The sequence below is a fragment of the Mustelus asterias genome, chromosome 8 (assembly GCF_964213995.1).
Source record: "Mustelus asterias chromosome 8, sMusAst1.hap1.1, whole genome shotgun sequence".
Classification (NCBI taxonomy): domain Eukaryota; kingdom Metazoa; phylum Chordata; class Chondrichthyes; order Carcharhiniformes; family Triakidae; genus Mustelus; species Mustelus asterias.
Window position 1 is genome coordinate 138,488,928 of NC_135808.1, and position 14,613 is coordinate 138,503,540.

General features: G+C 48.3%; 1 protein-coding gene across 1 annotated transcript in view; it reads left to right on the top strand.

The window, feature by feature from the left end:
* LOC144497597 (netrin-G1-like) overlaps positions 1–14,613 on the top strand; it is an 80,980-nt gene that overhangs the window by 39,439 nt on the left and 26,928 nt on the right. The window contains exon 2 of the mRNA XM_078219042.1: positions 9,243–9,886. Within this exon, the coding sequence (XP_078075168.1) occupies positions 9,243–9,886 (644 nt within the window). The remainder of the gene's footprint in view (positions 1–9,242; positions 9,887–14,613) is intronic.

Below are 14,613 nucleotides of genomic sequence, written 5' to 3' on the forward strand. Positions count from 1 at the left end.
CTTCCCATCAATCCTTCTACCAATGACTTTAATCTATTCCTCTGTGCTATTGGCCTGTCTGCCAATGGAAACAGGGCCTTCCCATCCTCTCTATCCAGGCCCCTCATCATTTTATTCACCTCAATGTGATCTCTCCTCACACTCACCGGTTCCACAGAAATCCACCCCAACCTCTCCAATCATTCCTCAGAGTTACAATTCTCCGTTCCCACAACATCCTCATAAATCTGCTCCATACCCTCTTAATCACACCCCCTATATTTCAATCTAAATCACTGATATCAATGATGTGCAGTGTGTGCTCCAGTACTGAGCTCTCTGAACCCCTCACTGCAAACAGTCTTCCTGTCACAGGAACACCCCTCGATTTTTACCCTTTACCCCCTGTCTCTGAGACAATTTTGGATCCAAATTGAAACTTTGTGATGTGTAATTAATTTTCTGACCAGTCTGTCGTGTGGAACCTTATCCAAAACCTTGCTAAAATCCATATAAACTGCATCAAACACATTCCCCTCATTAGCCCTCCTTGTTACCTCCTCAATATATTCATTTATATTAGTCACTCAGAACCTTCCCTCAACAAATCCACATTGTCTTTGATTAACCCAGAATCACTCGGTCTCTCTCTCACTGACCCGGAATCACTCGGTCTCTCTCTCACTGACCCGGAATCACTCAGTCTGTCCCCTTCTCCCTCTCTAACAATGAATCATAGAATCCTACATTGCAGAAGGAGGCCATTCGGCCCATCGAGTCTGCACCAACCACAATTCCACCCAGACCCTAACCCCATAAACCCATGCATTTACCCTCGCTAGTCCCCCGACACTAGCATGGTCAATCCACCTAACCCACACATCTTTGGACTGTGGGGGGAAACTGGAGCACCCGGAGGAAACCCACACAGACACAGGGAAAACGTGCAGTCTCCACACAGACAGCGACCCAAGCCGGGAATCAAACCCAGGTCCCTGGCACTGTGAGGCAGCAGTGCTAACCACTGTGACACCGTGACACCCTATGGCGCGATGATAACCGTTCTCTATTCCTCTGATTCCTCACATCAGCTAAACATCTCCACATTCCCTCTCTCATCAATATTCCATATTCCTCCTCCTCCACTGCAGTGTCTGCCTCATCCCTCTCTCCGTGAAGACAAAAGCAAAGTATTAATTGTGACCAATGCTCATGTCTTCATTCCAGACACAAGTTAATTATCTGGTCTCTTCGGTCCCACTCTTTCCTTCGTTACCCTCTTGTTTCTGATGTTTGTATAACACAGGCGGCACTGTGGCACAGTGTCACACGGTGAGCACCGCTGCCTCACAGCGCCAGGGACCCGGCTTCAATTCCTAGCTTGGGTCACTGTCTCTGCACGTTCTCCTCGTGTCTGCGTGGGTTTCCCCCGGGTGCTCCGGTTTCCTCCCACAGTCCAGGGTAGGTGGACTGCCTATGCTAAATTACCCTTGATGTCCAAAGATGTGTAGGTTAGGGGGATATTAAATATGTGGGCCTGTGGGATAGGGTTTGGGTGGGATGCTCTGTTGGAGAGTGAGTGCAGACTCGATGGGCTGACTGGCCTTCTTCTGCACTGCGGTGATTCTATAAAAGGCATTTTGGTTTTTCTTGATTGTATTTGTTGATATTTTGACATTCCGTCTGGTCTTTTTCCTGATTTCACAGACAAAGGAATTCTGGAACACACATTCACAGCTCTGTGTCTGTGTGAGCCGGGGACTCTGAGGGGGATTCACTTGGGGAGAAGTCCCTTTATTGGAGCCCTTTCATCAGTAGGAGGTCAGCCATTGAGGAAGGAGGGTTGAAAATTGGAAGCAGACTGTGTAATGAAATGTGATTGTAATCTATAAGGACAGATTTACACAGGGCCCTGTCAATAATGGAGGATGAAGCACTGCTTGTTGAAGATTTACTGGAGATTCTCATTCTTTCTCCAATCTTTTTTCGGTTCTCTGAAGCCTCCCTCTGGTCGGCTCATTACTGAAATGTTTAGACACAAACACCAGGTGCAGAGTTCTGGGTTTCATTAACTTGAACAAACATTCATTTCTGCCAACTCAGATTCTTTCTAATTAAATTTCAAAGCTGCAAATCCCATCGAGTTTCCTGGCAAGATGTCAGCTTCAACCTGCCGTTCATTTATCAAATCAATTCTTGGAATGTGGGCGTCACCGACATGGCCAGTGTTTATCGTCCATCCTGAGTTACTCGAAGGAGATGGTGGGGAACCTTCCTAACTGAGAACATCAGGAATAGGAGCAGGTTTAGACTGGGAATGCAGAAGAACAAGGAACAATCAATTTCCGCAGGGCTCTGTGTTGGGACCTCTGCTGTTTGTGATTTATATAAACGATCTGGAAGAAGGTGTAACTGGGGTGATCAGTAAGTTTGCGGACGACACAAAAATGGCTGGACTTGCAGATAGTGAGGAACATTGTCAGAGGCTACAGAAGGATATAGATAGGCTGGAAATTTGGGCAAAGAAATGGCAGATGGAGTTCAATCCAGATAAATGCGAAGTGATGCATTTTGGTAGAACTAACGTAGGGGGGAGCGATACGATAAATGGCAGAACCATAAAGGGTGTAGATACGCAGAGGGACCTGGGTGTGCAAGTCCACAGATCCTTGAAGGTGACGTCACAGGTGGAGAAGGTAGTGAAGAAGGCATATGGCATGCTTGCCTTTATAGGACGGGGCATAGAGTATAAAAGTTGGGGTCTGATGTTGCAGATGTATAGAACGTTGGTTCGGCCGCATTTGGAATACTGCGCCCAGTTCTGGTCGCCACACTACCAGAAGGATGTGGAGGCTTTAGAGAGAGTGCAGAGGAGGTTTACCAGGATGTTGCCTGGTATGGAAGGGCTTAGTTATGAGGAGAGATTGGGTAAACTGGGGTTGTTCTCACTGGAAAGACGGAGGATGAGGGGAGACTTAATAGAGGTGTATAAAATTATGAAAGGCATAGATAGGGTGAACGGTGGGAATCTTTTTCCCAGATCGGTGGTGACGTTCACAAGGGGTCATAGGTTCAAGGTGAGGGGGGGGAGGTTTAACACGGATATCAGAAGGACGTATTTTACACAGAGGGTGGTGGGGGCCTGGAATGCGCTGCCGGGCAAGGTGGTGGAGGCGGACACACTGGGAATGTTTGAGACTTATCTAGATAGCCACATGAACGGAGTGGGAATGGAGGGATACAAAAGAATGGTCTAGTTTGGACCAGGGAGCGGCGCGGGCTTGGAGGGCCGAAGGGCCTGTTCCTGTGCTGTATTGTTCTTAATCTAAAATAGAATGTCTCATTTGGAAGAGGGTTGATTTCAATGGAATGGAAAGGGATTGAGCCACAAGCGGATCGGAAAATCTGTAACAGAGCAATGGGTGATCGTTAAGGAAAAGCCAGTTACATTCCAACAGGGTGAGGGTAATAGAACAAAATCCTGAGATTAAGGAGTGAGAGAACCTGATGTGTTACAATCCACATCATTGTTACAATCCTGTTAGAGATGTTTAACATTTAAAGAGGAATGTGAACCCCCAGTAATGAACAGCATTCCACCACAAGATTTCATATTTTAAATAAAGACAAACTTCTGTTCCAACCAGTCCTTGGGTAAGGCCACCCAGTTTTTCACGGGACGAGATAGCCCCACATTGTTCACTGCTGGTTGAGCAGGAGTGAACTGACTCCCCAGTTTTATCCAACCCCTCAGTACTGACCCTCTGACAGTGAGGCACTCCCTCAGTACTGACCCTCTGACAGTGCAGCACTCCCTCAGTACTGACCCTCTGACAGTGCGGCACTCCCTCAGTACTGACCCTCTGACAGTGCGGCACTCCCTCAGTACTGACCCTCTGACAGTGCAGCACTCCCTCAGTACTGACCCTCTGACAGTGCGGCACTCCCTCAGTACTGACCCTCTGACAGTGCAGCACTCCCTCAGCACTGACCCTCTGACAGTGCGGCACTCCCTCAGTACTGACCCTCTGACAGTGCAGCACTCCCTCAGCACTGACCCTCTGACAGTGCAGCACTCCCTCAGTACTGACCCTCTGACAGTGCGGCACTCCCTCAGTACTGACCCTCTGACAGTGCAGCACTCCCTCAGTACTGACCCTCTGACAGTGCAGCACTCCCTCAGTACTGACCCTCTGTGGCAGTGTGGGTCAGTGGGCACAGGGGGTTGGGGGGGGGGAACCAGAAGGCAGTGTGGGTCAGTGAACACAGGGGGTGGGGGGTACAGGACGTGGGATACACACAAGAGAGTTTGGGAGGAGCTGAAGTTTTTGTCGGATGGAGATTGGAGACTCAGTTCGGAGAATATTGGAATAGTCGGGCCTGGAGGCGACACAGACACAGATTGTTCCAACAAAGAACAAAGAACAATACAGCACAGGAACAGGCCCTTCGGCCCTCCAAGCCCGCGCCGCTCCCCGGTCCAGGATTGAATCCTGAATCCAGGATCCCCGCCCAATTTTCCAGCCTATCTACATACCAATATCCTATCCACTGAGCTGTCCCTCACAGCTACGATGCTTTGTTCATCACAACCTATTAACTCACCCCCAACCCCCATTCCAGACCATGTGATCTCCAGGGAGAGGCGAAAACCCAGAGTGAAAACCCCAGGGCCAATATGGGGAAAATAAATCTGGGAAATTCCTCTCCGACCCCCTGAGGCGATCGAAACGAGTCCAGGAGATCACAATGGCCCTGATCGGAAAATGCTTCCCAACCCTAGTCATTGCCACTTCCACGAACACCATATGAATTCCCTGCCCCCGAGACAGGTTCCCAACTATCCGCAGTCTCGCTCTGTACTGGCACCAGCAAGATGATCATAGAATGAAGCCATGAAACGAGAAACAAGGAACAATTAGCCCGCGCCACTCCCTGGTCCAAACTAGACCACTCTTTTGTATCCCTCCATTCCCACTCCGTTCATATAGCTGTCTAGATAAGTCTAAAACGTTCCCAGTGTGTCCGCCTCCACCACCTTGCCCGGCAACACATTCCAGGCCCCCACGACCCTCTGTGTGAAATATGTCCTTCTGATATCTGTGTTAAACCTCCCCCCCTTCACCTTGAACCTATGACCCCTCGTGAACGTCACCACCGACCCGGGGAAAAGCTTCCCACCGTTCACCCTATCTATGCCTTTCATAATTTTATACACCTCTATTAAGTCTCCCCTCATCCTCCGTCTTTCCAAGGAGAACAACCCCAGTTTCCCCAATCTCTCCTCATAACCAAGCCCCTCCATACCAGGCAACATCCTGGTAAACCTCCTCTGTACTCTCTCCAAAGCCTCAACGTCCTTCTGGTAGTGTGGCGACCAGAACTGGACGCAGTATTCCAAATGCGGCCGAACCAACGTTCTATACATCTGCAACATCAGACCCCAACTCTTATACTCTATGCCCCGTCCTATAAAGGCAAGCATGCCATATGCCTTCTTCACCACCTTCTCCACCTGTGACGTCACCTTCAAAGATCTGTGGACTTGCAAACCCAGGTCCCTCTGCGACTCTACACCCTTTATGGTTCTTCCATTTATCGTGTAGCTCCTCCCTACATTATTCCCACCAAAATGCATCACTTCGCATTTATCAGGATTGAACTCCATCTGCCATTTCCTTGCCCAAATTTCCAGCCTATCTATATCCTTCTGTAGCCTCTGACAATGTTCCTCACTATCTGCAAGTTCCACTGGGACAATAAACAAGAAACCAGGTGGAGAAGTGTGTCAGTGTTAGCGATTGAGAATAAGAGAGAGTTTGAGGGAATGTTGGAGTGAGACAGTGAGATAGTGTCTCTGTCTCTCACCACTCCCTCAATGTTCTTTCACACTGAACACCCAGCCAGCCATTCTCCTGGGGAATTCACACCGTTTACACAACATCATTTCATTGAACCACTGATTCCAGCTCTGGGACTCAGAGCTGTTCATTATTCACAGAGGGCACAGGTAATTCAGGAGCACTTAACATCTGTACTGTTTGATTATTCATTCATACTTTACTCAGCTTACGGATTCTGTTACTAATGTTCACTCGATTCGATTTACACAGAATTAAAAATAATCTATTGCAATATGCAGCTTTAGTTAATGCCTTTAGTCGATGCTGTGACAATTGTAGATTCATTAATCTCCATTATCTCTGTATATTGCCACAATCTCCACCTTTATCACCAGCTTTAGTTTTATTGATCACGACAACAATCCCTTCCCACAGATTCAGCCTGAAAGGCTGGTACTCTGATCATTTACAAAAGGAGTTTCAGCCGATTCAGTCTTACTGATCTCAGGTCGATCAGTAATGTGTCTGTTCCTGAAGAAGCTTCTTCCAGTGTCTGAGCCACACTCAATCTATCATCGCAGTGTAGCAATTCGCCAAGGATACTCCAACATCTCCTCCCAAACCCGTCACCTTCACCACCCTGAACAACTACGGCAGCAGATACCTGGGAAAACCACAACCTGCAACTTCCCACTAAACACTCTCCATCCAGACTTGGAATTGTGTCATTCCCAGGGTCAGGAATCAACCCCAGAGTGACGGGGAATCAACCCCAGAGTGACGGGGAATCACTCCCAGTGCCAGGAATCACTCCCAGTGACGGGAATCACTCACAGTGACGGGGAATCAACCCCAGTGACGGGGAATCACTCCCAGTGACGGGGAATCACTCTGTTGTGGGAAAACTGCCACCGGAGTCAGACTGGAGGTTCAACAATACAGTTTTATTTGATGAAGCTTCGTGGAGAAAGGCACTGGCACTCCGCAGTACACCAGGCAGCTTTTTAAACTTTTTAACACGTTAAAGAAGCCATCCCCTACGGACAAGCCCTCCGTATACACAGGATCTGCTCGGATGAGGAGGATCACAACAGACACCTCCAGACGCTGAAAGATGCCCTCATAAGAACAGGATATGGCGCTCGACTCATCGATCAACAGTTCCGACGCGCCACAGCAAAAAACCGCACCGACCTCCTCAGAAGACAAACACGGGACACGATGGACAGAGTACCCTTCGTTGTCCAGTACTTCCCCGGAGCGGAGAAGCTACGGCATCTCCTCCGGAGCCTTCAACATGTCATTGATGAAGACGAACATCTCGCCAAGGCCATCCCCACACCCCCACTTCTTGCCTTCAAACAACCGCACAACCTCAAACAGACCATTGTCCGCAGCAAACTACCCAGCCTTCAGGAGAAAAGTGACCATGACACCACACAACCCTGCCACAGCAACCTCTGCAAGACGTGCCGGATCATCGACACGGATGCCATCATCTCACGTGAGAACACCATCCACCAGGTACACGGTACATACTCTTGCAACTCGGCCAACGTTGTCTACCTGATACGCTGCAGGAAAGGATGTCCCGAGGCATGGTACATTGGGGAAACCATGCAGACGCTGCGACAACGGATGAATGAACACCGCTCGACAATCACCAGGCAAGACTGTTCTCTTCCTGTGGGGGAGCACTTCAGCAGTCACGGGCATTCAGCCTCTGATCTTCAGGTAAGCGTTCTCCAAGGCGGCCTTCACGACACACGACAGCGCAGAGTCGCTGAGCAGAAACTGATAGCCAAGTTCCGCACACATGAGGACGGCCTAAACCGGGATGTTGGATTTATGTCACATTATCAGTAACCCCCACAGCTTGCCCATGGTCTTGCAGAATCTCACTAGCTGTTCTGTCTGGAGACAATACACATCTCTTTAACCTGTGTTTAATGTTCCCTCCACCCACATTATCTGTACCTTTAAGACCTGGCTGGCTGTAGAGATTTGCATTCTAATTAGTATTCTGTAACTTGATTTCTGTGTCTGTGCACTGTTGGAGAACAGAGACCACTCCATCTGACGAAGGGGCAGCGCTCTGAAAGCTAGTGGCATTTGCTACCAAATAAACCTGTTGGACTTTAACCTGGTGTTGTGAGACTTCTTACTGTGCTTACCCCAGTCCAACGCCGGCATCTCCACATCATGACCTTTTTATGTGCCAGGCAGCCATTTTATGTTTTTCCCCACTTCAACTCCCACTGACGGCGGGTCACTCCCAGTGACGGGGGGTCACTCCCACTGACGGGGGAATCACTCCCACTGACGGGGGAATCACTCCCACTGACGGGGGAATCACTCCCACTGACGGGGGAATCACTCCCAGTGAGAATGACATGAGATTTTTCAGTTGTTTCCAAATGTTGAGCTGATTTATAATTCCTGTCTATAAATACATGATGGTTTGACACATCAAATTTGACACATAACATCATTCTCCAACCCTCCAGCAACATAATGATTTAGCTGTGTAACTGCTCAGTGGAGAGTGCGGTGTGATGGATCGCACAGACTGATTCAGAATTGTTCCAGAGATCATTACAGTGCATGAATATTCCTGGAATCCCAGAGAGAGATTTACTCTGTATCTAACCCCGTGCTGTACCTGTCCTGGGAGTGTCTGATGAGGATGTGTAGAGGGAGTTTACTGTGTATCTAACCCCATGCTGTACCTGTCCTGGGAGTGTTTCATGGGGCAGGGGAAAGGGAGTTTACTATGTATCTAACCCCCTGCTATACATGTCCTGGGAGTGTTTGATGAGGAGAGTGTAGAGGGAGCTTTACTCTGTATCTAACCCCGTGCTGTACCTGTCCTGGGAGTGTTCGATGGGGACAGTGTGGAGGGAGTTTACTTTGTATCTAACCCCGTGCAGTACTTGTCCAGGGAGTGTTTGATGGAGACTGTGTAGATGGAGTTTACTGTGTATCTAACCCGTGCTGTACTTATCCTGGGAGTGTTTGATGGGGAAAGTGTCGAGGGAGTTTACTGTGTATCTAACCCCGTGCTGTACCTGTCCTGGGAGTGTTTGATGAGGATGTGTAGAGGGAGCTTTACTCTGTATCTAACCCCGTGCTGTACCTGTCCTGGGAGTGTTTGATGAGGATGTGTAGAGGGAGTTTACTGTGTATCTAACCCCGTGCTGTACCTGTCTTGGGAGTGTTTGATGAGGATGTGCAGAGGGAGTTTATTGTGTATCTAACCCCGTGCTGTACCTGTCCTGGGAGTGTTTGATGAGGATGTGCAGAGGGAGTTTACTGTGTGTCTAACCCCGTGCTGTACCTGTCCTGGGAGTGTTTGATGAGGATGTGTAAAGGGAATTTACTGTGTATCTAACCCTGTGTTGTTCTGTTTTCTGTTTGAAGGAGAATCCATACATGTGCAACAATGAGTGTGACGCTCGCACACCCGAGCTCGCTCACCCGCCTGAGCTGATGCTGGATGGTGAGGGACGGGTTCCCAACACCTTTTGGCAAAGTGTGTCTTGGAAACGTTTCCCAGATCCTCTCCTGGTCAACATCACTCTGTCCTGGGGTAAGAGCATCGAGCTGACTGAGGACATTGTCATCACCTTCGAGTCAGGCCGTCCTGAGCAGATGATTCTGGAGAAATCTCTGGACCATGGGCGGACTTGGCAGCCCTATCAGTTCTACGCAGCCGACTGCCTCAACTCCTTTGGGATGGAACCCAGAAGTGCCAGCGATCTGAGGCCTGCCTCCGTTTTGGACATCATCTGCACCGAGGAATATTCCAGGGGTTACGTGTGGAAGCTGGAGAACACGGTCCGATTTGAGATCCAGGAACGTTTTGCCTTGTTCGGGGGACCCCTTCTCCGTGACATGGCCTCACTGTACGGCCGACTGGACACCACAAAGGACCTGAGGGACTTCTTCACCCTGACTGACCTGCGGCTCAGACTGCTCCGTCCGGCCACTGGACCCACCAGAGTTGACCCACTCAACCTGTCTAAATATTTCTACGCCATCTCCAATCTGGACATCAGGGGGCGGTGAGAGATTCCCAACCTTTCGACACTGAGTTACTGACCACACCACACACCCAGGGACACTCTGTCCAGCCAACATAGTATTACAACCGTGGGAAATTAAGATTTAGTACTGAGGAACAGAAATAGGCCATTCGGCCCCTCGAACCTGTTCCACCATGTCAATAAGATCATGGCTGATCTTGTTGTTTCTCAACTCCACCTTCCCTTCTGTCCCCCATAACGCTCGACTCCCTTGTCTATTGGGGAAGCAATGGCAAAGTGATTTTCTCACTGGACTAGCAATCCAGAGACCCAGGGTAATGTTCTGGGGACCCGGGTTTGAATCCCACCACGGCGGATGGTGAAATAAGAATTCAGTGAAAATCTGGAATTAAAAGCCTGATGATGACTATGAAACCATTGTCAAATGTGGTAAAACACATCTGATTCACTCATGTCCTTTAACCAGTGACACCCACATCTCCTAGAGTCATAGAGGTTTACAGCATGGAAACAGGCCCTTTGGCCCAACTTATCCATGCCGTCCTTTTTGTAAAACCCCTAAACTAATCCCAATTGCCCGCATTTGGCCCATATCCATCGGACCCATGTAACTATCTGAATGCTTTTTAAAAGATAAAATTGTACCCGCCTCTACTACTACCTCTGGCAGCTTGTTGCAGACACTCACCACCATCGGTGTGAAAAAATTTCCCGTCTGGACACTTTTGTATCTCTCCCCTCTCACCTTAAACCCATGCCCTCTAGTTTTAGACTCCCCTACCTTTGGGAAAAGATATTGACTATCTACCTTGTCTGTGCCCCTCATTATTTTATAGACCTCTATAAGGTCACCCCTCAGCCACCTACGCTCCAGAGAAAAAAGTCCCAGTCTATTCAGCCTCTCCTTATAACTCAATCCATCAAGTCTCAGTAGTATCCTAGTAAATCGTTTCTGCACAATTTCTAGTTTAATAATATCCTTTCTATAATAGGGTGACCAAAACTGTACACAGTATTCCAAGTGTGGCCTTACCAATGTCTTGTACAACTTCAACAAGACGTCCCAACTCCTGTATTCAATGTTCTGACCAATGAAACCAAGCATGCCGAATGCTTTCTTCACCACTCTGTCCACCTGTGACTCCACTTTCAAGGAGCTATGAACATGTACCCCCAGATCTCTTTGTTCTGTAACTCTTCCCAATGCCCTACCATTAACTGAGTAAGTCCTGCCCTGGTTCAATCTACCAAAATGCATCACCTCGCATTTGTCTAAATTAAACTCCATCTGCCATTCGTCAGCCCACAGGCCCAATTGATCAAGATCCCGCTGCAATTGGGGATAACTTTCCTCACTGTCCACCATGCCACCAATCTTGGTGTCATCTGCAAACTTACTAACCATGCCCCCTCTATTCTCATCCAAATCATTAATATAAATGACAAATAACAGTTTGAAAAAGAACTCTCTCCAACCACCCTCTGGCATCTGTCAAGAACAGTAAGAAGTCTCACAACACCAGGTTAAAGTCCAACAGGTTTATTTGGTAGCAAATACCATAAGCTTTTGGAGCGCTGCCCCTTCGTCAGATGGAGTGAAAATCTGTTCTCCAACAGTGCACAGAGACACAACATCAAGTTACAGAATACTAATTAGAATGCAAATCTCTACAGCCAGCCAGGTCTTAAAGGTACAGATAATGTGGATGGAGGGAACATTAAACACAGGTTAAAGAGATGTGTATTGTCTCCAGACAGAACAGCTAGTAAGATTCTGCAAGATCAGGAGGCAAGCTGTGGGGGTTACTGATAATGTGACATAAATCCAACATCCCGGTTTAGGCCGTCCTCATGTGTGCGGAACTTGGCTATCAGTTTCTGCTCAGCGACTCTGCGCTGTCGTGTGTCGTGAAGGCCGTCTTGGAGAACGCTTACCTGAAGATCCAAGGCTGAATGCCCGTGACTGGTGAAGTGCTCCCCCGCAGGAAGAGAACAGTCTTGCCTGGTGATTGTCGAGAGGTGTTCATTCATCCGTTGTCGTAGCATCTGCATGGTTTCCCCAATGTACCATGCCTCGGGACATCCTTTCCTGCAGCGTATCAGGTAGACAACGTTGGCCGAGTTGCAAGAGTATGTACCGTGTACCTGGTGGATGGTGTTCTCACGTGAGATGATGGCATCCGTGTCGATGATCCGGCACGTCTTGCAGAGGTTGCTGTGGCAGGGTTGTGTGGTGTCATGTTCTCCTGAAGGCTGGGTAGTTTGCTGCGGACAATGGTCTGTTTGAGGTTGTGCGGTTGTTTGAAGGCAAGAAGTGGGGGTGTGGGGATGGCCTTGGCGCTACGACAACGGATGAATGAACACCCTCGACAATCACCAGGCAAGACTGTTCTCTTCCTGTGGGGGAGCACTTCAACAGTCACGGGCATTCAGCCTTGGATCTTCAGGTAAGCGTTCTCCAAGGCGGCCTTCACGACACACGACAGCGCAGAGTCACTGAGCAGAAACTGATAGCCAAGTTCCGCACACATGAGGACGGCCTAAACCGGGATGTTGGATTTATGTCACATTATCAGTAACCCCCACAGCTTGCCTCCTGATCTTGCAGAATCTTACTAGCTGTTCTGTCTGGAGACAATACACATCTCTTTAACCTGTGTTTAATGTTCCCTCCACCCACATTATCTGTACCTTTAAGACCTGGCTGGCTGTAGAGATTTGCATTCTAATTAGTATTCTGTAACTTGATGTCGTGTCTCTGTGCACTGTTGGAGAACAGATTTTCACTCCATCTGACGAAGGGGAAGCGCTCCGAAAGCTTATGGTATTTGCTACCAAATAAACCTGTTGGACCTGGTGTTGTGAGACTTATTACTGTGCTTACCCCAGTCCAACGCCGGCATCTCCACATCATGATCTGTCAAGAAGCCAATTTTGTATCCATTTAGATACCTCACCCTGGATCCCGTGACATTTAACTTCATGCAACAACCTACCATGCAGTACCTTGTCAAAGGCCTTGCTAAAGTCCATGTAGACAACATCAACTGCACTGCCCTCATCTACCTTCTTGGTTACCCCTTCAAAAAACGTGTTCTTATTGAAAAGAAAATGAAATCAGTCTAACTCTGTGCTGAAAATATTCAATGACCCATCCCCCACTACTTTCAGATGAGAATTCAACAGATTCACGACCCTCTGAAGAAAATGATTCTCATCTCTGTCTTAAACTGTGGGACTATTACACTGAAACTGTGTCCCTGAGTTCTTGTCTCCCCCACAAGAGGAAACATCCTCCCAGCATCCACCCTGTTGAGATCCTCAAGATCTTAATCTGTTTCAGTGAGACCACCTTTCATTCTTCTCAACTCCAATGGGTTTAGGCCCAATCTGTTCAATCTTTCTTCATAAGATAAGCCCCTCATTCCTGGAATGAGCTGAGTCACCCTCCTGAACTGTTTAAAAATAAGGGGTCATCCATTTAGGACGGAGATGAGGAGAATTTTTCTCTCAGAGGGTCGTGAGCCTCCATTAACAGTGCCATTTTAACCTCAGGAATCCCCCCTGGCAGGACCTCCCTCCCCCCATGTCGGCCTCTCCACCAACATCCCTCTCTGTCGCTCTCCTCGTTAAAGGCATTCCATTGTTTCATGACAGTTTTGCTGCCAATCTTTGATTCCAGTTTATCTGGACCAGATCCATACTCACCACATTGACATGCTCCCTCCACCAGTGAATGATTCGAACTCGGGATTGCCCCTGATCCTTTTTCCATAGTCAATGAGACAATAATCACTGTCCCCAAAGTGTTCTCCTGCTGTCATTTGGTCCACTTGGTTCCCCCACTCATTCCCAAGTACCAGGGCCAGTGGCACCTCCCGCTTCATTGAACTGGACACAGATGGCTGTCGAAAATTCTCGTGAATACACTCTCGGAAATCTCGCCCCTCTCTGTTCTTTACACCATGACTATCCCAGTCTGTGGTCGGATAATTAAAGTCCGTTTAATGTCATAAAATGTCTCCATGTGCTTCAGAGGAGGATTAAATATCAAAGTGTTTCTGAGGTTTAACTACTCTCCTCTCTGTAATGTCCCTGCAAATTAGTTTCTCTTTTTCCTTCCCACTCATTGGTTAATAGAAAACGGCCAGCCGTATAATGTTATCTCGATTGTTCAAACTAAATAGACTCTGTCCTTGACCCCTCGAGGATGTCCTCCCCATCACTGTAACATTTTCCTTAGTCAATATCTCGACCTCTTTTCCTATCTTCCCTGCTCTATCTTCCCTGAACTCCTTGATCCAGGAATATTCAGTACCCGGTCCTCGGTCTCTGTTATCACCACAGCATCATATTCCGGTGGCTATCTGTAGCTGCAGCTCATTGGACCCAATGTCTCCATGGTCAATAATCGTTCCTTTACACAATGAGTCTGGGGAATTAATCGCGGAAAATGAGGAAATGGCAAAGAACAAAGAACAAAGAAAATTACAGCACAGGAACAGGCCCTTCGGCCCTCCAAGCCTGCACTGACCATGCTGCCTGTCTGAACTAAAACCCCCTACCCTTCCGGGGACCATATCCCTCTATTCCCATCTTATTCATGTACTTGTCAAGACGCCCCTTAAAAGTCACTACCGTATCCGCTTCCACTCCCTCCCCCGGCAACAAGTTCCAGGCACCCACTACTCTCTGTGTAAAAAATCTGCCTTGTACATCTCCTTTAAACCTTGCCCCTCGCACCT